This window comes from Heliangelus exortis, chromosome 2, assembly GCF_036169615.1.
Source record: "Heliangelus exortis chromosome 2, bHelExo1.hap1, whole genome shotgun sequence".
In the NCBI taxonomy this organism is placed as follows: domain Eukaryota; kingdom Metazoa; phylum Chordata; class Aves; order Apodiformes; family Trochilidae; genus Heliangelus; species Heliangelus exortis.
Window position 1 is genome coordinate 32,322,524 of NC_092423.1, and position 23,256 is coordinate 32,345,779.

The 23,256-nt window shown below is 41.2% G+C and overlaps 1 protein-coding gene across 7 annotated transcripts in view; it reads right to left on the minus strand.

Moving 5' to 3' along the window:
• The window catches only part of RBMS3 (RNA binding motif single stranded interacting protein 3), a 706,618-nt gene that overhangs the window by 438,921 nt on the left and 244,441 nt on the right, over positions 1-23,256 (minus strand). Inside the window, exon 1 of one of the 7 annotated variants that reach the window (XM_071735455.1) lies at positions 4,239-4,924. The exons of 4 other annotated variants lie outside the window; for them this stretch is intronic. In XM_071735455.1, the coding sequence (XP_071591556.1) occupies positions 4,239-4,313 (75 nt within the window). In that variant the 5' untranslated portion in view covers positions 4,314-4,924. Of the gene's footprint in view, positions 1-4,238; positions 4,927-23,256 lie in introns of those variants that run through there. 2 more of the 7 variants (XM_071735457.1, XM_071735456.1) reach the window with 2 other exon arrangements.

Consider the following 23,256-nt stretch of genomic DNA (forward strand, 5'->3'; position numbering starts at 1 on the left):
GTGGACAGGCTCATTAAGCCACTCTTGCCTGCTGGCTAGTCTGCATGCTCTCCACATCCATAGAGACAGGATTTTATTCATGCAGGTGTTGGGAAATCACACTTCTTCCTTTTGCAAGTGTTCTCACATGTGCATCAGTCATACAGAGATGAAGAGGTATTGTAAGTACAGCAAACACTGCCTCTCCGTTCAGGGTAATTCAGCCTTCTGACAGGATAGCAGAGTCAACACCATAAGAGTTAAAACTACCAGACCCAAACCATGACTAATAGGTAGGAAATATCTTGAGAATGCATGAAAGCAAACCACATGGAAATAGCTGCCAAACCAGTGCATTTTTACCCAAAATGCAGGTACAGCTACTGTAAACCAGGTAATTTCCATCAGTAGGTAACTGTGGCACCTCCTCCTTGCTACACAGGTGATCCAGATTTTTTCAGCAGACCACAGAGAAAACGTACTCAAGTGCTAGGTCTAATTGTAAACTGCAGAGGGCAAAGATCAAACACAGCATCTATTAAAAGACCCTTACAAATACATTCATATAATTTGACTAATGTTTTCCCCCTTTTTTGTATCATTACATGATATTTTGTGCTGTTTAGTTCTGTTTTCCTCCCTGCAAAATGGCGAAGTGAAAAAAAATTGCATTGGCAAGCAAGAAACTAAGGAAAGAAATTCAGACCACGATGGTATCATCAATGAGACAATTCACAATGTACCCTTGTAAACCAGTTGCTTGAGTAGTTATGCCATCAGCAAGGATGCTTCTAAGGAAATTCATTTAATGTCTCAAAATAAAAATCTACTATACCTTCTCATCGGTTATATACAGATTAAACCTCCCCCATGCAATATTCTTTGCAGCAAGAACACAAGAATATTCTTCACTGAAAACAGTAAGAAAAATATGTTTATTATGAAATAAACTCCTAAGGCAACTGGACTCTGCTCTCAGGATCTGCCTAAAGAAGTTCCAATGCTGTACTTTCAAACTGCAGTTGCCAAACAGTGTCATGCCAAAATGAGAAAAATAAGGTTATGTCTTTCCTCAAACTCAGTGCTTGTCCTTAAGAGACATATTAAATTCCTTGCCATTGTCTCTTAAAAAAAACAAACAAAAACCAGAAAACCTCTCCCCCCAGCTCCCTTTTCTTTTTTCTTGGATAACAAAGGGTTTATCTAAACCTGCAATTAAAGTTTTTAGCTTCAGCGGTGGCATCTGATAATGAAGTAGAACAAGTAAATTGAATAATAAGAGTGCGTGCTTTATCTTCCACAAAAGGCCACGAAACACTGAAAACTTAAAGCGATCAGACAAACATATGGAATCCATCTTTTCTATTTATAATCCCATTACCCATATAGCTATTCATTTACACCATTTCTGCACAACAACGTGGTATCTATGCTAGAAGACACAAACACAGAGCAGAGCCCGAGGTCTTGTGCAGCTCCGTGCTCCCCCGCGAGAAGGACGTGATGTGCAGTACCGTGGTACTTCTCAAAGAAGAGCTGAGAAAACTTCACCAAACAATCAAAGCAAAAGCCACGCTGCACCCAAATGCTGTGGGGAACAAGAATTTCCAAACTTTCCCCGTTAAACATGCTGCCATTCTCGATTTCACAAGCTGTACACAAATACCATAAGAAAGCCTAGAAGTTCTTTCTTAATTACAAATGAATGCAAGCACACCCCCAGTGTGCATGACTATGAGCATAAAAACACATTCCTTCTACAGAGCTGATTTCTACTATGCTCGGTACAAAGAAGAGTTTTGAGAAAATAAAAAGCTGGAGTTCACAGGACGGCTGGAATTCTACAGAGGTTTATTAGTACGTGTTGCTCCAACAGGCATGATAAAAGATACAGCTTTCCACCACAAAGTTATTTGATTACCCGACTATTAGCTTTGGACATACAATGGATCTAACTGCTTTAAAATGTCCCAGAAGCTGATGGCTAGCTCTAAGGTAACAAAATCCAGATGCTGCCTGTCTGCACTACTCTGAACTCTTACGGTCTATAGAAGAGAAATACTTGTGTGCTTGTGTATATATACACATGTGTGCATATGTGTTTATTATTTAGGTTTTATGTATGCACTTAACTGTGGAGCAAGGAAAAAAAAATAAATTAATGCCATATAAAACACACCACCAATTTGCAATTTTACCTGTCCTTATGGTAACAGTGCATGCATGCAAAGACAGACGTATAGGACTTTTCAGAGGGTTGATAATTTTATATACTTGCTATAAAAGTGTGTTTAGTTTATTTTTTAAAGCATAAGGTTAAAAAAAGCTATGGTATGGAAAAGCTATTGTTACTATTTTAAGCTTAAATACAAGGTTAGTTTCCTCAAAAAGCTTATTTCACAAAGTTTAAGAAAATTAGCCAAAAATGAAAAAATAAATTAAAAAGAATGGCAAAATGTAAGCTACAAGAATAAAAGGCATGGAATGTCCAATATTTTTCCTCCAATATTCGAAGCTATTGTTCTTTCAAAAAAACCACCATCAATTGTTTCATGTCCTTGGCTTGCCAGGTTTTGAGGAATAGCATCAGTCTGCATCCCCCAATCCCCCAAACAGTTAAAGCTATGGGCAATATTGCAGTCAAGCCAGTGACAGGCTGCTACTGCAACAGCAACAATACACACTAAATGGCCACAAAGGTAAAACACAATTTGGATCGACCTTGAAAGGAATAAAAATTAAAAAAAAAAACAAAAATCAACACAATCATTAAAAATCATTCAAAAATACAAAATTAAAAAAGGCTAAATGTTATGTGAGAAAAAATTGGCATGGTACAGTGAAAGAAACAGCAGAGCAAAGACAGAAGAGGTAACCCTGCCATGAATTACAATGCTGTAATCATATTGAGTGGTTCTGGTGTCATTGCAACTCCAACCAGCCTGAATAGCAGTTTTGACAATTTGTTAATTTATATAATGCAGTACTCGGGCTATAAATGTTAACAGCAAAGTAATTTTATTAACAAGGAAATATAACTTATCCTTTCAGAACTGAAGCCAGATCAATGTGCTTCAAACCCAAAGTCTGGAGAAGTCAGCCTCCCCCGTGGCACTTCACCACACACAGACACAGACGTCAAATGTCCCATGTGTTAAATTTGCCACAGAAGTGCTACGTCTGTATGTGTATTCAGAGCCATACACGTGTGTGTGTGGACCCTGCCTATTTTTTTTCCCCCCTAAAGGACATTAGTTTATTGACTGCAACTGTTAACCTGTGGCTGTGATGTCACACTTCAGAAGAGTACTAAATTAATTTCATTTTTTCTTTTCTCTCTCTCTCGTTTTTGTTTTTTTTTAATACAGTGTCCTAACGGGGTCTGCTAAAGTTTAGGGATTTCTTTTGTTACTGTCCCTTGGCCACACAGGAAACCTTTTCAGAGAGCAGACTATTATACAATGGTATTAGAAAAATAAAGTGTTAATTAACTAAGTCATGGCCATGTAGCATCGACTTCGCTCAGCTTCTTCAGGAGATGGAGGCCTGCGTTCCAGTTTACTGGCATTTTAAAAAAAATTATTAAGAAAAGAAAGAAAGAGTCCCCCGTTTAGATACGCTCACCAAAAGTAGCCACCCTGTATTTCTAGACCTTTTAAATGCAACGGAGTACAGCCAAATCATCCTCAATAATTAATGAAATATTAAAAGCAGTGCAATGCACTGAAACAAACTCCACCAGCCTTACAGTCGCTTAGGTCCGAGCTCTACATCTCCTCCTCAGCTGATTAAAAGTTTGAGTTGCCACAGACAGCTTTTATTACAGCAAAATGCTTTCAAGCTCCGAATAAACTGTCGAGATCGCTGGAAAAGCCACCAACAGAGCGTCTCGTGCCTGATGCTGCCCAGAACAATCCTTATCCTGTGCCATAATAAACACACTACCTGCTCGGTGGTGGTACGATAGCGTTAACCGCACCGGTCTCCTCGAACAATAAAAGGAATTAGCCGACGCCAGCAGCCCTCCGGGGGGAAAAAAAATACTAAATAAATAAATTAATAAATAAAAGAAAGAAATGACGGCGAGGCAGTCTGTAATCTTCCTGCCTCTCTCACGCCTGCTTTCTGCCGACCAGCTAGGCTCTGACTAACACCGAACCCGAAGAAGCGAGGGAAAAATCGCCCAAGAGGCGAGCCCAGAGCTTTGCGACGCTCCGCTCTCCATCCCCCGCCAAGCGCCCGGCCCCGCCGGCCCCTACCTTGGTTTGGAGGTAGTGGGGGTAGTAGTAGGTGTACTGGGGGTACATTGGCTGCTGGTCCAGGCGTTTGCCCATGTAGCTGGAGTCCTTCTGGCTGGTGCAGGGAACTCGTTGGCAGGGTGTAGTGCCCCAGGGCCTTTCTTCCTCTCACGCCGCTATTCCTGACAGCGCGGGCGACGGAGGAGGCTGCCGAGACTTCCTCGCCGTCTACAGCGCGCTACTTCCAGCGCAGCCAAAAAAGCGCCCGCACGCACATATATGTGTGTGTGAGGAGGAGAAGAAGAGGGGGGAGGGAGTGGGATAGGGGGGAAAGAGAGAGAGGGGTGTGTGCCGGTGTGTGTGCGTGGGGTTGGGTGGGTGGGTGGGTAGAAGACCCCTGCCCGGCTGCCCGCGGCGGTGGAGCCCGCTTTCCCCCCGCTGGCAGCAGGGTGCCTCCGGCGGTGCCCGCTGCCCGGTTCGGGAGGGAAACGTCCTGCGAGAGGAACCGGGAAGACAGTGCAACTCCAAACCTCCGCAGAGCAGCTCGCTCGCTCGCTCTCTCTCTCGCTCTCTCTCTCTCTCCCTCTCTCTCTCGCTCGCTCTCTCTCTCGCTTGCTCGCTCCCTCTCCTCGTCCTCTCCTCGGCTCGCCCCGCTCACGAGCCCTCCCCTCTCACTCCCCACCCACCCCCTTTCCAACTGAAAAAAAAAAAAAAAAAAAAAAAAAAAAAAAAGGGAAAAAAAAGAAAAAAAAAAAAAGAAAAAAAAAAGGGGGGGGAGGGAAGGGAAGAGCCTTCCCCAGCCTAGTTGCCGCTGCCTCCCTCACGGAGTGACATGGTGCTTAGGGCTCGTCCTGTCTTTCATTCAAACCCCCTCCGCGCCGCGCCGCCGGTGGGCGGGACCTCGGCGCGCCGCTCCCCCGGGAGGCCGGCGCAGGCCCCGCGGCCGCCTCCGCGCCCCCGCCCGCCCCCTCCCTCCCTCCGCGCCCGCGGCTCCCCGCGGCCCTCGTCCCGCTCCCACCCGGTCCGGCCCGGCTGCCCACCGCCCCGGGGAAGGGCGGCCGTGGGACTCGGGAAACCGTAACGCCGCGGAGCGGTGGAGTGGGGAGGGGAGACAGAAGCCCCACGCCGCATTTTATAATTTATTTATTTATTTAGGGAACAGGCAGGGGAAGGTCACGGAGCCCGGTCGCCGAGCAGGGAAGTCGACGTCCTCCCTTCCCTTCCCCAAGGCACCCTCAGAAAACTACTCCGTACCGGCATCCGGCACTTCGTGGAGAAGCGACCCGGGGCCAGACATATTAAATACGTACTTTGTTCGACCGCTTATATAAGACTTGGTTTATTTAAAGTTGGAACAAAATGGAGGAAGAGGGTAAAGAGAAAACTCGCCCGGCCTGACTTACGGGTGCCTTCAGCCAGCTGTGTGAAAATAACACAGGGCCACAAAAGTTACCTACGGCTCCGTCTCCTCCCCCCCCAAGACGGCCATGCCTCCCTCCCCAGCCCCCCCGCTCCCAACCGCGGCACCAGCAGGGCCCGTGGCCTCCAGCCCGCAGCCAGGTGAGGGCCAGGTGTGGCACCGGAACCCCACACCTGCCGCAAATCCATGCCTGCCGGACCTGTGTCAGCACAGGGGTCCCAAATATTTATCCTTCGAAAAAACCTCGGAGGAAGAGTATGTCTTGCAACAGGACTATAAATCACCAGTAAGAAAGTGCGTGAATAACAAAACGTTTCCTCTTGTACACAAATCCCAGTGTTTCTTCTCTTGTTTTTCCAGTCACTTATTCCTTAACACGTCATCAGATTCATGGGCCTTTTTTACAGTGGCGCTGCCTATTTATAAATTCAGAGGGAAAAAATGAGGGGCAGCAGTTTCTTTTTGTTTTTATTTAAATCGTCGGTAGTATTGCAGCAGGATTGTCAGCTGCTGTATTATCAACCAAATTGCTTCAGAAAAAAAATTATAAAAAGAATTTCTTTAAAGGGACACTTCTCAAGGCTGGTGGAGCTAAAATTAGACTTGCCAGCTGTGTTTTGGTTTGTGGGCACGTGCTTGCCCATGACAGGAACATGGAAATATCACACTTTACTCTGGCAGTTTGCTGTTCTCATAAGCAGAAGGTTTTGCTATGGAATCCTAAAACTGCCCCATATCCAGCTAGTTCATGAGCAAAAGAAAGCAGCTGAAAGAAACGGGCAGTGTGGGAAGCCATACACATGCTCAAAATACTGCCTTTACGTCTGTGTATACTACACAGATACACCGTGCTTTCCTAACCAGGTGTAAATGACTAGTATTTTTTGGCATCTAGGTAGCAGTCCTGTGCCACATGGTAGGAACAAGGTGTCACTCTTACACAAGTATTTGCCACATGTTTCAGGAGAAAAACTTTTGCAAAACTACTGCTCTGCTCCCAGAGCACTACATAGGCATTACTCAAGTGCACTTGCCCATCTGAAAGAGCACTGTGGAGCGCTACAACTACCCCAGCTTCCAAACCTGCTTAAACAGATTCAAATGAAAGGCCAGTGTTGGGTAAACTATTGAGTCTTTTCAGTTCCTACTGAAGCACAAGTCGATCAGTGCTGTGTGTTGCCTCGTAAGCTCAGAGTAGAGGTGAATGGAGAAAAGAGGAATGGGAGAAGCCTGCGACACTCAGCTCCTGGCCCTACGCTGGGTTAATATTGCTGCTCAGTTTTAAATACGCCGCTCAGTTTTAAATACACATCGTGGCAGTGTTTGACACTCCAGTGATACTCTTGCTTACACTGACAATGTTCAGATCATTCTTTCAACTGCCAGAATTAAGTTCTTGTGCTTCTCTCCCCACCTTCTCACTTCTCCCTCAGGATATTAACACAGCTATTCTTGCTAAGTGATTTGCTTGTAGAAGTGGATGTGGCCACATTTGGGGGGAGAAAGAACCTATGTGTGCAGGATGAAATAAAAATGAAAGACTAAGGAAACAGAGAAACGCACATTCTGACCAAGATATCTATCTGAACATGCAGGGTTTGCTACGCCCATTATTTTAAGTCCAGGAAGGAACCATTGTGGCTATGTCACCAGACCACTGTGAATATTTCATATCATGCCATGAAATTTCAACACAAGATTTCTTCATCAGATGCATTGGCCAGTGGCACCAGCACTTCTTGCAACTTGGAAAAGGTCTGGAGTTGCAGGAGAAGCTGGATTGTTATCTGAGTGGGTAACAGCTCCACCTTCCTCCTGCTTTCTCCCAGAAAAAGTCTTAAATATGCAGATGGTTTGGTTTTGCCTTTTCATCTGTAATCCTGATGAGGTGCTGAGCAGTCTCTGCTGTTTGCTCCAATTGCACTGCACCTTGCATGATTGAGCCTTCAGAGATGCAAGTTAGTGTGGAGGCAGCAAAAATAAGCACTCAATATAAAATAGTGGGGGGCCAAGGGGAGAAGACGGGAGGCAATATAGCATAGCAAAAATGCAGATGAACAGCCACAAAGGCAGATTTAGATAGCACACAGCCTCTGAACAAATGCTAGCACTGGAAAATGTAAAATTTCCATTTGCAAAATACAGACATCAAAAAGATCATCTGTGACTTGGGAGCATGCTGTTTAAATAGAATCCCCTTCATTTTCTGGCCTGTGCATTTGAATAACCAAATCCACTTGCAAACTGAAATAGCAGTTTGCCTACCGAGTGTTAAGTATAAATGTTCCTCAAAAGAAAAGACAAGCTGTTCAATTCCAGAAAGCAACAGCAAGCAAACTTCACAACTTTTTTTCCCTCCTATCAAAGGCTCATTATCCAGCCCACACCAGACCCACTCACAGGAACCCAGCAAGCCAGCCGAGTCCCAACACACCTGAGAAGGTGCTGCTGTCACCTTTGTCGCCAGCCTGGGGGCAGATTCACAACACAGGTGAGCAATAAAGATCTCTTCAATTTAGAAATGAAATAGAATAAATAGGAACAAATCAACTGCAAAACAGACAGCCAAATGTGTTTGAAGGCAAGCGCCAAAGGATATTAACTCAGCAACAACCAAAGCTGTGGATAAGAAACCCAGCGTTAACTGACAGGAAAAAAATTATAAAAAAATAGAGAATGCTTCTCCTGGCAGCCCAAAGTACAGAAATTACATATGCTTGGATGTATTATTACCTTTCATAAAATGCATATATCTTCATTCACAAAAAAATGAATTAAACGAAAAAGCGGATGCCTAGTAGAAGAACGTAATTCAGTTGGCTCTTTTTTTAAAATACAGTTCTATATATACTCCTTTTAAAATTTTTTTAAGAAAAGTTTTTATGTATTCTATGGAAACCTTTTGAAGACACAGTTAGCAATATCAGGGATTAATTAAAATATTTTCTAGCTCTTTGCTCTTGAAAAGTAGCAATGCTTACTCTAGAACTATTAACTTTTGAAAAATTATGTCAAAATTGTCTAAATCAGGACGAGGCAAAAGGTGCTTTTTGGTTAGTTGAAATACATCTACTCCCACCTAAAGCAATATATTAGGTTAAATAAAAATAAAAATAAAAAAAGAATTATCATTGGCTTACATTTTTTACACTGTCTCTCTGCTTTTACTCCCTCTAGTTATGCATTAAAGCTTTTTCAAATGAGACCATAGTGATGCTTGACAGCTTGTTTACAATGGGTTACAAGAAGAATACTGATTTTATTTCTAGATCTGTCAAGCTCCTTCAGTCCAGGTACCTTAAAGCTATCAGAAACTTGCTATTTAATAGTTCATTTATCAAGCTGGTTTGCCTGAATTTCTAACAAGTGATATATCCATAAGTAAAGCATATGATAACCATGGAGGGAAAAAATCACAGAAATCACCAGAAGTTAGGAGTTGGAAGGGAACTTGAAAGATCATCTAGTCCAACATCCCTGCCAAAGCAGGGTCACCTCCAGCAGGTCAAAGAGGAACACATTGTTCAAACGGGTTTTGAATGTCTCCAGAGAAAGACTCCACAACCTCCCTGGGCAGCCTGTTCCATTGCTCTGTCACGCTCACAGTAAAAAGGTTTTTCCTTACATTTATGAAGAACATCCTATGCTAAAGCTTGTACCTTTACTCCTTGTCCTATCATTGGACATAACTGAGAAGAGCATGGCTCTGTCCTAGCACTTGGCCTTTACATATTTATAAATATTAATGAGGTCACCCTTCATTCTCCTCCAAGCTGAAAAGACCCAACTCCCTCTGACTTTCCTCATACAGGAGATGTTCCACTCCCTTCATCATCATCTTGGTCACTCTGCATTGGACTCTTCCAAGCAGTTCCCTGTCATTCTTGAACTGAGGGACCCAGAACCGGACACACTATTCCAGATGTGGCCCCACCAGGACAGAATAGAGGAGGAGGAGAAACTCTCTTGACCTACTAACCACCCCTCTTCTCATGCACCCCAGGATGCCATTGGCCTTCTTGGCTCATGGCCATCCTGTCATCCAACAGCACCCCCAGATCCCTTTTCCCTTCACTGCTCTCTAACAGCTCAGTCCCCAACTTACACTGGTACTTGGAGTTATTCTTTCCCAGATGCAAGACTTTACACTTGCCCTTGTTTTAATTAATTAAATTTCTCCCTCCCCAACTCTCTAGTATGTCTAGGTTCCCTCTGAATGGCAGCACAGCCTTCTGGGGTGCCAGCCACTCCTCTCAGATTTGTGTCATCACCAAACTTGCTGAGAAGACACATGAACAAAACACTTAGTTTAACAATGAGATCTTAACAACAAAAGTCCAGGATTAACAAAATCTCTCTGGGGTGAGGGACACCACCATTATCATCTCTGTTCACAAGAGACCAAACACCAGACATCTCCCCACACATGCATAGCTCCAACCTGCATGAAAAATGGGCCATGTTTGCCCTCCCCACTTCAGCACTAACTATCACAGCAACAAAGTTTATAATTAGGCAGAGCTGCAGATGGCTCAGAGTAAATCTGAATGAGTTAATGTATGAAGGTTTGGACAACAAAGGCTTGCCATCCATCCATCCATTCATCATTAAATTATCTCTCACTTGATCATCTTCTGTCTTAATACTATGTCTCAGGTATTTCCATAAAGGAAATTTTCATATAGCAGAAAAAAAAATTGGGGGAAAAATGAACAACAGTGAACATCCACAGGTACCAAATGGTGTTATCCATCTGATATAATCTCTTACCTGCAAAAGCAAATGAAAATAGCAGCCAGTTGTACAGACAACACTGAGTTATGTGTTAAAATCCTCTTTTTGCAGATGTTAATTTACCAAAGTAAATAATATTAAAATTCTTTTGTCCACAATCTTTTGCCTACACATCTCAGAATGCTTTGCAAGCGTTAATTCATTCTGTTAAGTGGAAGAGAAATAAGTAACCTGACCAGGCAATGGTGATGCCCCAGTTGCAGCAAAGGGTGGGTTCCTCCCCTCACAAACCCTCATTGTCTGGCAAAGGCTGAAGCAAATATGACTCAAAGGGAGAAGGACTGGTACTTCCTATTGGTTCTGGTGGAGGTTCATGAGGAGAACAGGCAGTGCAGTGGCAGAGAAATGCAATGTGAAGAAATGGGAGAGGAACATTGTCTGTAGTATATCACCACTGTACCCTTGAAGGGATTCCATGTCAGTAACTTAGGTCTTTCAGAAAACACCAGGATTTTGCACAGGTTAGAAGACATGTCTTTCAAAGATTGTATTTTCCATAGGAGCTTCACATCACAAATTAGTAAATAGCATGTGTGTTTCTGAGTCTAGGATCTTCAGATAAAAAGGGAAAACAAACCCCCAAACAGTGAGAGGACTAACCAAGGCTATTTCAGTCTCACAGCATATTAACCTAATACTACCAGCATTAAATGCAGTACAGTTTCAGAGGGGAAAATGTCCTGCTTCCCACCTTCTTCCCTCCAAAGTCCTGCTTCCTAGTCACTTTCCCCACCCTTCTGTTTACTTAAAATCAGATTGCAATCAGGGAACATGTAATTTCTTTCTTAAGGAAGTTTATTTCTGAAGGTAATGGGGAGACGTAAATATGCCGCCTGTTTACTGAGGCTCATAAACACGTAAGAACACAGGCAATTAATTGTCACTGAGAGAGCTCCAGCAAACACAGAAAATCCTAGCTTTTTAGGGCATGTTTGACTGAATGCTCACCCATCATGTACGGAATTACTTAGTGAGATATTAATTTTGTGCTCCAGCTGAGGGTAATCACAGAACAAACTGGCATTATTCAAGTTGCTCTATGAAATTACAGCGAGGGTAAGCTTAAGAACAAAGGCCAGCAGGAGTCGAGCCTCTCAACTTGAAAGGAATTATCTTTTCCTCTAATTGAAGTGAGGGCTGTTTTGTTTTGTTTTTTCTTTCCTTCCTCTAGCTAAATTTTCAACAACACTCCTTGGCAGAAGGTCTCCTTGCAATGGGGCAATCACAGTTAAAACCCGGGAGCAGAGGCTCATGTGCCTGGGAGAGTTTGTTGCTCTAATTGCACCAGCACCCTCAACAGCTAAAGTTGTACCCTTGTAATGCCTCGTGTGGGCATTCTTACCCAGGAGCAATTATGCTGGTTAAAACCCTATTTACCTAAACCCAAGAGGTCTGGGTCCTGTTTTCCTGCTGGTGCTGCCCCTGACTTTCACTGTGACCTCGGACAAACCACTTCTCCCTCTCCCTCCCTTCTGGCTCTTTCTCATGAGCTTGGACTGGAAGCTCTTTGTGGTGAGAGCAATCTCCATGCTTTTACAGTACCACAGGGGAACCTCAATTTTGTTAGGACACCAAAACAAAGCATCATCAGATTATCTGTAATAACGTATGTAAACAGTAAGTTCTTCCACCATCCAGACAGCTGCTCTTAGGGAACACACAGGCTGTGGCATTTTTCTGCATGGGAAAAAATTAACAATAGGCAAGAATAATGGGTCATTTCAGGCTAAATTCCATCACTATCGAATATAATACTTTCTGCTTTCTCCATATTTATCCTTCCCAGCGTGCCAAGACACATTTCTTCTTGTCTCTTTCCTATCTGGCAGGCTTATTTGCCCACTAAGTAACTCTTCATCTAATGCTGGCTGTAAAGGCCTCAAGGAGCCTTTGATAATGATTTCCATTTCATCTGCTAATAGACCCCCTTCTAAAAAGCAGTAGAATTAGGGAAAAACCTTAACAATTTAATCCAAAATTTCATTCGAAAGTGTTTCTAAAAATACTTTTTTATTATGACTACTGCAAATTTTAGTTTCGATGAAATCTCAAAGTATGACTTTTCAGTTTGGTTCAAATTTTGATTTTTCTAGTTTAATTTTTTCATAGAAATTCTTCCTTGACCCAACTGCAATAAAAATTTCTCTACTTGCTCTCTCTGAAAAAGGAAAAATCAAAGACTGAAAGCCTAATATTTTTTCAAAAATATCTTAAGCAAAACTTCTCTTATTCTCTGCACATGTAGGAAAATATTGTTTAGGAATTATGCAGAAGAAATACCAGTATTTAAATCAGTCTCTAGGGAAATGTGTTCATCAGTTGTTTGCTTTTAATTGAAATTCATAACTGAGAAAAACAATCTGCACTTTAGCTTGCTCCAGTAAGCCCTAAAGTAATTCAGAGTGTATTCAGACCAAAGTATTTTATAAATAAAGGAAAAATACGGGCTCTGAGAAACTGTAATCTTCAGCCACAAAAAATACTACTCCTCTCCTTCTTACCTAAACACAATCAGGAAGTGGAAAGCACACAAAAACACTTAATAGGACCTCTAGTGCTTTGTTATCAACATGTAAAGCTTCCCCGTGACATTACAAGAAAAATGACAAGTGTCCACTAAATATGGAATCAAAAGATTGTGCATAACAATTCCCAACCGAGAGGGAATTTCCGGCTCTCAAATTCTGTCTCGCCCAGATAGGGAGAAAATGCGTGGGAAATGGAGAAGGGCAGTACTGGGAGTTGGTAAAAAGTTCCCCGTGCAGGTATGCTGGAGACTTGAATCAATTCTCCATTTCTCAAATCAGTTCACTCTTTTTGAGGCATAATAGCACTTTTTGTAATGGACAGCCTCCATTTACCAGAGAACCAATGCGACCCGCCGTGCAAAATCAAACCTTATGTCACGCCAGGTTACTGTCCATCCTAACCAAAGAAAATGTATTGGACTGAATATATTTGGTTCAGGAAATCAGTATTTTGTCAGCTGCAGTATAGCTCATTGTCCATTAAACAATACCAAGCCCATTCTGAAGAAACACTGTAGAAATGTTTAACCTCCCGATCCTATATTTGACAACTTTCCAGAGCAAAAGGGAGGGTGATACCTGAAAACTAACAAAAGAAGAATTGGAACTGCCACTTTCCTGTACCAGAGAAATTCTTTGGGTAAGAGATTGCTTATTTCCTGCAAACAGACAAATGCTAATTATAGCTCAAGTCTTCCCTAATTTTTCTTTCTCTCTACCATTTTTTTTCTTCCTCCCTTCACCAAAGCATCTTTTCTTCAGTCGTTTTCATCAACTAACTTTTGCCTTCAAAAAAAATCTCATCATATCTCTTCATTCTTCTTCATTGAAAAGTTATCTGTTTTGAGAATAATTTGCCTGCCTTCTTTTATATATTCCAGCTGGAGTTTCTAATAAAGCACAGGGACTCAAGGCTACTGTATTTTTATTAGGAGATGGTGGAAACGTTATAATGATTTCTATTCACATTCAGCAAACGCACTTCCCTATTGTTCTACCCTATTCACCTCTCCCAACATCCTATTCCCAAATCATTTTTACTCTGTAATCCTTCATCCATTTTGTCTCCTTTACATTCTTGCCCCCACCTAACCCCTATCTTGCCAGCACAAGTACTTTCCTTTTCTTAACATTTTTTTTTTTTTTCTGTTGCCCTGGTTCCTCAGCCACAGCTACTACAGGGTATTTAGACTTCAAAATATTAATCGGGAGGACGGGGGGAAACAGATACCAGGGAATTTTTCTTTTTCACTTGGAAATCCATGGTGCCAGATGGGAGGACAAGGCACTTGCATGCCATAGACATCTAAAATTCATGTTAGCCGAGGTGCCTCAGAAGAGATGTGACAGTTAGGGAGTTTAAAACATAGTAGAAGGTGAGGATGTTAAATTCATTAACAGAGGAAGAACTGGGTTTCATAAACTGAGGACCCAATCCATCTCACCTCTTACTGTGTTCTTTTCAAAAAAGGGATTTAAAGAATATTCTGTAAAGAATACTCTGCTGGGTATAGATGTATAGTTTCCTTTCTCACAATTGCAAGTTGCACACCCCTGAAATCAACACACTTGTCTTTTCAGGATCCTACAGCAGCAAGATATATCAGCTTAAAAACATAAAAACAGTCTTTTCAAAAATTTATCACCTCACATACAACAGGGTAAGAATGACAAGGAGAAAACACTTAAAGCAAGCAGGAGTGAAATATTAATCTACTGATACAGTTTTCCAGCTGAAATACTTAACACAAAATCAGTCTGCAGATAATTTGTGGTTTGGCCATTTTGTACATTCCCACCAAGCTGTTTCTGCACTGTGAAGAGGTAGAAGGAGAAAAAAAACAACTCAATTTTGCTTAATTTTTGGAGTTGCATTTTAGCAATAGTTATTTCTTTGTGCTAGTCATCTTATTTGAATGTTTCATCAGAAAGGCCAGTAGCATTTTATTACTGTGGGGGTTTGAAATTTCCTATTATATCAGAGCTTCATTTGAGTTGAAGTGCTGTTTTTTCAGATCTTTGCCATTTCAGCTGAGTATTTCCATGCTGTAGATCACATCCTCCCCTTCAAATTCATAGTGAGAAATTTCCAGCAAACCATGTGTCCTTTTCCTGCTTCTCAGGAAAGATAGGAAGGATTTTTTTCTGTGTTGGAATAAAGTGGTGGCTGTGGTATACAGAAAATATTCAGGCTGGATAGTGGCTGGAAGGAGCTCAAATGCCTGCACACACAAAGAGGAGCTGTGTAGAGCAGTGCTCGTCTCACCTGAGCAGCACAGCTTGGAGGCATGGATTGCAGATATGGCAGGAGATGCTGGCATCTAACTCTGGTAGTCCTGTAGGGCATTGCATTATTTTTGCAGTTATAATACTGCTGTGATGTTGGGGTATTGCCCATCACTCATTGAGATGAAAAGCTGTAGAGCAGGGAGCACAAAAGGGTTATGCCTAGGCTATAGGAGGAAGAGGAGACAATGCATCAATGTTGTAAAAGGAGCCCAGGATGAGTGAGTGTTAGTCTAGAGTGGAGAAAAATCAAATTAGGAGCTGGAAATACCCATGCAAGATGGGACATAAGATTAAGAACTGAGTAAAAGTAAGAATGAAAAAGCAGCAGCAATGGCAAGCAGGTAGTTAAGAAGAGCAGAAATGATTTGGGAGGCTAGACAGGATAAGAGAGGAGCCAAAATGCTTGAAAATGGAAGTGGCAGAGATTTGTATGAGGAAATAAAAAGACAGCCCTTCCATTCTGGCCATAAACTGCAAATCCCTGATGCTGACCACTCCTCTGTTGTCGACAAAAATCATCTACGCCCAGCTGTAAAGTGAACCAGCCCCTTGTAACACTGGTCCACATAGACAATTAAAATCTAATGCTGCCAGACTCTCTCCATGTCTACGTGATAAATCGAAAGATTTCAACCTTGTTCACAATCCATTTGTCAATATGCCATGGCATGGCATTTTCAGGTTCTTTTTTTAAAAAAAAAAAAGCTAAAACCTTTTTCACACATAAATTAAATTAAAAGAACGAGGGGGAAAATTCCAAGTGATCCCACATTTAAGGTTAATGAGTAATGGGATAATTATAATGAATAATAAAAAGATAATGAGTGTTCACAGAGAAGCCCATTAGAACTGCATAGACAACCATTACTCTGTAATTTTATACCTTTTGAACACTTGACTTTGCAACCTTAATGCTTTTTTAACATTGCTTTTGCCTGTGTAATGATATATAACAATATCCAGACATCATCTGCAATCTTCATATTTCCTTGATCTCTTTTATACAAATTTTAGTACTGAGTATGAGAAGAAGCAAGTGATTGCCTCATTGAGCAGCAGCCAGGAGATAAAGAGGGATGCATTTGGTTGTTTCCTCTACGCACATTCATAATTCCTATCTCAACAGCAGGGACAATGTGACACGCTCTTGGGTTTGCTTTTTGTGCTTTAAAGCCTCTGCATTTATAACAGTTCTATCAAAATTCCTTGATTCTGCAGTTTGCTTCTCCCATTGGTCTAACAACCAAACCCACCTGGCACTGAGCCTATTACTTTAGTGATGTGTGCTGTCCTTCACTGCTGGACCCTTGCTGAGACATGGTATAAGGCACATTTTTTAATTGGGAAGTGGCACTGCACACTTACAGACTGTATTTCAAGTTTACTGCTAGGAAAAAAACAAGGGTGGCTCTTGCATTTCTCTGGGCATTACATATTTTAGCTGCAAATGTCAGCTCTAAGCAAGTTCTTAGCTTTTGTTTCCTAAGTATGGTAATATTAGTAAATGTCCCACAGGACTGTCCCAACTCCTAGTTACTCTAAGAGCTCTGGGTCGCCTTAAAGCCACTGCAAGTCCCTAAACATCTGCATCATTCAGACTGGAATTCTAATGTGTACTGTGCAACCAGCACTACACTACCTGCATGCTTATATGCAGGTGGTTCTCTTGGCAGCTGAGATTTCTATTTGCAATAAATGAAAAAAAGAGGCTGTTTGCTGCAGTAAAGAGCAGACAGTTTGGGTGACCAGCTCAGTGACTCAACTACCAGTGGAGCACATATTCCCATTTCCACCTGCATGACCCTGACGCAGCCACTACAGCCTGAGTGGAACAGGAGAGTTAACACCAAATAATATTAGATAAGAGCCAATCTCTACTCAGCACTCTTCAAACAGCAAGAGAAACATGTCTTAGGTGTAAAGTGAGAGATCAAGTAGAAGGAAGCAGTAGTGAAGAACAAAAGGGCAAATGAAAGATTCTCTCTGCATGCTTCTCTGAATTGGTCTTTTCTGTTATTACATTCTTGGCTACTAGAGAAAGGTGACAGAGATCCCATGCTCTCACTGTCACAGAAAGTCATTCACTTGTTCTTCAGCGTTACAAAGAGCAGTATATAAACCTTACAGTATTTATATTGCTAATGTTATGCAATAATTTAGTGGCCTCCTCCTTACATGCAGGAAGCACAGTAACACCTAATTCAAATAGTGCCTTGTAACAGCCCTAACCAGCAAGGCAGAAAAAAAAAAAAATCAGGTGATGTATGGGCTCTTAGTTGTATAACTCCTGTAAAGATGAATGAGAACAGGGACTCTAAATTCCAATCTGCTGCTTTGAACCGGACTGTCTCTGAACTGAAATGATGGACGGCTTTCTATATCCAAACACACACACCTAACCTGTGATCCAAGCAGGCTGGGAGGTGTCAGTGTGCCACTGAACACTTCTGTCCCACAGGAGTGTCTGGCAGCAGTTTGACTGGGTTCAGCAGAACTGCCTCTTGAACATCACAACCATTTCCTGAAGCAGCTATTAAAAACCCCTTCCAGCAGTGGACTTAGGAGGCTGCACACCCTGCCACTCGCTGTCTCCCCCAGGAGCCACAATGCCTGTGGCTCTGCTCCTTGTGTGGTTGTAGGATACCCTCGGTGCTCAGTCCCCAGATCTGGCCTCCTCCTCAGAGCTGGTGGTTGTTGCATGTCTGCCAGCATGAATACCAGTTCCTTTTGGCCAGCAGAGAGGTGTCATACTGAGCCTGGGATTTCTGGAATATGATACTAAGATTTCTACGTTAGCCTGGTGGAGCTTATATAAAGCAACTAAGGTGGAAATTTAGAACACAAAGTATATTAAAAGACAAGTTGCAAAGTAGACAGCTAAAATTTCTGGAGTATCAGAATTAAGGCTTCTTATTCCCCCCTAACTAGCCCCTTGAGCCTCTTCATCAGAATAAAATATGGAGAATGACACATAATTCTGATGTGAGGCACCCCTGCCTTGTTCTCAGTGTAGGATGGGCATTGCTAACCCAATGACAAAATATTTCAAATTTTATTTTCTCATCACTTTTTAAATACCATACCACGTTTACTGTACTGCATTCAAACTCTGCTCTGAAGACAGAATTATTAATGTTTGCACAGACTTTTCAGCAGGTGTTTTTCATTACAGTGACAGCAAGCTTTATAACACATGTAAATTTATCTTTCTAACTTCTGAGAAGACAGAGAACTGTTAATCTCCAGTTTGCAGGTAGGCAACCGAGGCACATATATAATTAACTAAAAATTTAGCATTAGATCTTGGTGCACATTTTGAGGAAAGGCCTTCATTTTCAGAACACTGTGCATCATGCAGCACCGTCCTACTCAAAACCCACCTATGCTTCCACTAGGAGAGATACTCTCATTGGTCCCAACTCCTATGTAAACTGGGAACTTCAAATAAGCCATACCTGCCATGGCTCCTCTACAACATCAAGACCTGCAGCTTTACACATGAAGATAACAGAGCAACAGATAGCAATGAGATCTTCCATTCCTCTGGAGTCAGGGTACTGAACTGCAGCACTGAGCCCCATGGATAGCAGCAGAGTCTCTGGCAGCAGAGACCTGCTGAGCCTTGGCAAGCAAATACTGCTCTGAGCCTCAGACCCATATGCTAATCTCAATCTTCTTGCTCAGTAAACTTAATCCTACTCTTACAGCAACTGAAAAAAGGTATTTTTAATGGGAAAGGATGGGAAACCTTAACAATAAGCAGTTCCATCAATCCTTTTCCATATATAAAATGAACGTTACTGAATTGTCAAATTATCAGAGAATGAAGCAGTAATTTCACAAAATACAGAGCTAAAATAGGCTCCAAAGGATTAACATCCACAGTAGATTATCCCCTCCATACTAAATTGGGTAATGGATTTCTCTGAATAGGATATTTCTTCATAGCAGAAGCATGAGATACTCTTCATAAAAAGATCTGTAATATATTACATTACATATAGCTTTTGTTTTCTTTTGCTGTTTGCTACAGTCATTTAGAAAGAGGGATCTTGCCTGGTGACACAGACACATATTCTTGTTGAGAGGTCTGAATGTAAAGGGGAGGAACACACAAGCCATGTGCAATCTTGTTCAGAAAGATAGAGCAGAGTCCTCTGCTTGAAGATTTCTGTTTGCTAATGGAATATACTGGGACTCAAGTAAGCAAAAATAGCATTGTGGTTAAGATATTGGACTAAACTTGGAAGTTATCTTCTGGTTCCTGGCTCTGCTGCAGACATCCTGTGTGTCCTTGGATAAACGCCTCTTGTGAGGCTAATTTCATTTATGTGCTCATGTACTTAGTAATGAGCCTCATAAACAGCCTATAAATATAATAACTTGAAATAATTTTTAAGGTGCAATGTCTCATATTCAGTAAGGGATTTCACATTCTCTTGGGAAATGGGCAAGTGTTTGCTAGGCTAAAGGCATGAGATGGATTTGGATCTATCTCTGTTTCAGTGGCATCTGTGTGCACATTTAAATTTGGCATGTGCAGAACATTAGGCTAAAAAAAATCTGCATTATTTGCACTATTCCTCATTTTCTTTCTCAGACTGGGATTTTTCCCAGTTGTAGGAAGTTAGACTGTAGGAAGCAAGGAGAAACACATATATAGATGATGATATCTTTGAAATATGCACTGGCTCTGCAACTCTGTTGTTCAGAATTCTTGGAAACATCCTGTAAAAATCTGCGTGCATGCACAACAGTTGTAATTATTCACACAGACCCTACTGTAAATCACAGACACATGTGTACATCTGGAAGTTACACATCTCAGCACACACAATGTATGTAGCTATAGAGCTCGCAAGTAAACTTCTACAGGAAGAGTAATCTCAGAGCAAATGCAAATCTGTGAAATCTGCTAGCTAGGGTAGTATTTCACTGTGGTGCAAGCTACTGCTTCAGAGGATTTGTTGGTGCTCTGGCAGCTTCTGCTACAGACATGAAGAAATCCCAAGTGAACAACTGCAGCTTGCAGCAAGTCTACATCAGGTGGACAAGTGTAATACCTGGGGACCTTGGGACTAACCAGATGTGTCCAGATTAGACCACCATACTACTCCCAGTTTTGTTTCTTGATCCTTATCCAAACTCTTTTGTATGAGAATTCTCTCCTCCAATATGTATCTTGATGCAGTGGTTGATTCACTTTGGCTTAGGCAAAGCAAAAAGTAATGGGAATAAGTAAATTATACAGGTACCTTTTGTAACTCTGTATCTATTGTCTGCACTTACCTACCTATGTCTAACAAAGATTTTGTAGAAATATGGCTACCCACCTTCCAAGGCAAACATCCCTTCCCTGGGATATGTCATTACATCTTTTTAGTTTTCACTTTGTGTATCCAGTTAACAAGCTATGCATCTGCAGTCATTTCTGTAAGGCTTATTTACAGGCAAAACAGTGTCTGTGTTTGAAAACCCACTCTATCGGGAATATATGTGCCATAGAGCAAGGAATTTTGTAATCTGAAAATGTAGCTGAAGATATTCTTGACGATAAGCTAGGAACTAGTGTTCATTATTAATTTGTCAAGTAACTGCTGTTCCTGTTTAATCTCTATAGCATTCCTTGCATCACATTACTGTTTTCAAATAAATAGAAATGCCAATACCTTAATGAATCAGTCTACAACTAAGTAGCCTAAGATTGTTAGAATACAAAAAAAAATATCAATTTCTAACATAAAAACAAAATTAAGGACATAAGCAAACGACACCTTATACCTCAAAATGAAAAGCATTCTGTTTAGACAAGATGGAATGGAGCTAGAGAACTTGTGACTGCAGTTTATACGAGCTGATAGTTCAAATGTGCCCATTTAGATAAATAAAAACAAGTAAATAACTACTGTGTTAGGCTATGGCTTTGTTGTGATTTTTTTGTTTGTTTGGTGGGTTTGTTTTGTTTTGATTTTTGATGTTTGTTTTTTGTTTGCTTTCTGGACAGAAGCCCTAGCATATTATAGTTACTTAGGTGAATTCAAGTTCATTTTAGGGCAAAGGTGTGTTTTTGGAGCTACCTCTGCTGTCTGCTGTCTGCTGTCTTGGAGTATTAACAGCCTTAGCAATCAGGAACAGAGCCTTACCAAGCACCACCCTTTTGTGAGGGAAAGGAGAGAAGACATGAAATGAAGAACCAGTGCCCTCTTTCCTTGCCTCTCAGGAATAGTCTGAGCTATTCGTTAAATGCCTCAGCCCTGGGATGTCTCAGTAACAGTAGGGCCTGTGGCAAAGCAAGAATCTTGACACTCCCAAGAACTTGTTAATTTTGGCAAGTAAGTAATGTCTGGGGAGCTGAAGTACAGAAAATGAGGATGTAATAATGTCACAATGCAATATTATAACATTATGAATAACATTCATAATGCTATCAAGATACCTTCCAAAAAAAACTACAGGAAAAAAAAAAAAAAAAAAAAAAGAAAGAAAAATGAAAGAAAAAAAAAAGAAAAAAAGAGAAAAAATTGGCTCATATTTTATTAAAGCTGAGAATGCAGTGACAGCTCAACAGTAAACTGTATGTAACAATTACTCAATAACAGGTTTTACAGCAAGCTTGGATAGTTTTTTGCTTGTTTGCTTTTGGCGTTCCCTTTTTTTTTTTTTTTTTTTTTTTTTATATAGTGTAATGACAAGGACATTGCTCATGTTCACTGAAATACCTCCAAATTCAAACAAGCTGTGATTAGTATCGCATTTAGCACTGTCTCACGCTGCCCCTATATTGCTGTTTTCTATTTTTCGGGGAAACACATTTAACATACATGCACAGAATCAGTCCAAAATGAGCCTTAAATAATCCTGTTCAGGGCAACAGAGAATAATGACTGTGTCTTCAATGAGGGACATAATTACAACAAGCTGTCAAAAGAAACTTTAAGAAGGTTTGGGGGCAGGGGGAATTAAAAGCTATTTACCTCTATCAAAGCAGAATGAATAAGGGTAATGAGTAATAACCCTGAGAAAATGACAACAAAGGGGAACATTCTCAGCACCATGAGTGGGAAATTAATCAAGTCCCTCTTTTGTTAACAGGTGTTACACAATAAATTCCCTGTGTTCCACCCTGAAAAAGTATCTGTGATTTCAGAAAGGAAAAAGTTCTAAGAAGGAATAAACAAGAAAAATGCTACCTTGTCTTTACAATGCATTCTTTGTAAATGTCTCGAAGCACCTTTCAGTTCAACATAGTAAAAGAAATAGTGATGTCCAATATCTTAGGACATTTTGATTTAGGATCACAGAGAAAATACAATATCCTACATTAACCAGTAGCCTGGCTAATGACTACGAGATACATGATCAGTAGATCTGTTTGGACAGCACCAAATCATTTTCAGGAAGCTTCATGTCACAGGCAACAAAGTGCTGGTGTCTCTACTGAAGATACTCAAACTTGGACGTCTTGATTACAGCTACAACACCTCGGCCCCCTAAACCAGGGAACACTTAGGATTTCCTGATTTTCAGTCTTCTGTTTACACAACTGCATTGTGCTGCTCTGACTTGAATTTCGTTGTGAAAGAGCATCCAACTGTGCCCCATTTTCCTGTCCACAAAAAAGTTAATGAAGCAACCTAAGTTACCCGCCCTCTTCTCCCTCTCAGACAGAAAGTCTCAGTGAAGTGTTGGGTGGATTAAACACATTAACATAGATGGATTAAATAAATTCACACCTTTAACACATTTTAAGGGCAAAAAAAAAGGGCTCTCTAAGCAATAAATATTGAAATAGTGAGTAGGATGCCTTTTCAAGGGGGATTTTCTATATTTCCTTTCTTTATATATTGATTACTCCTTAAAGCAGCAAACCAAAGAAAGATGTGACAGTTCTCAAAGATGGTTTGCACTGTTACACGTGCTCTTGATTTGACACTACAAATAAAAATGTTATTCAGTGTACGCTGATCATGTTCCCAAATCATTACTGAGGGCTACAATTTTAAGACTT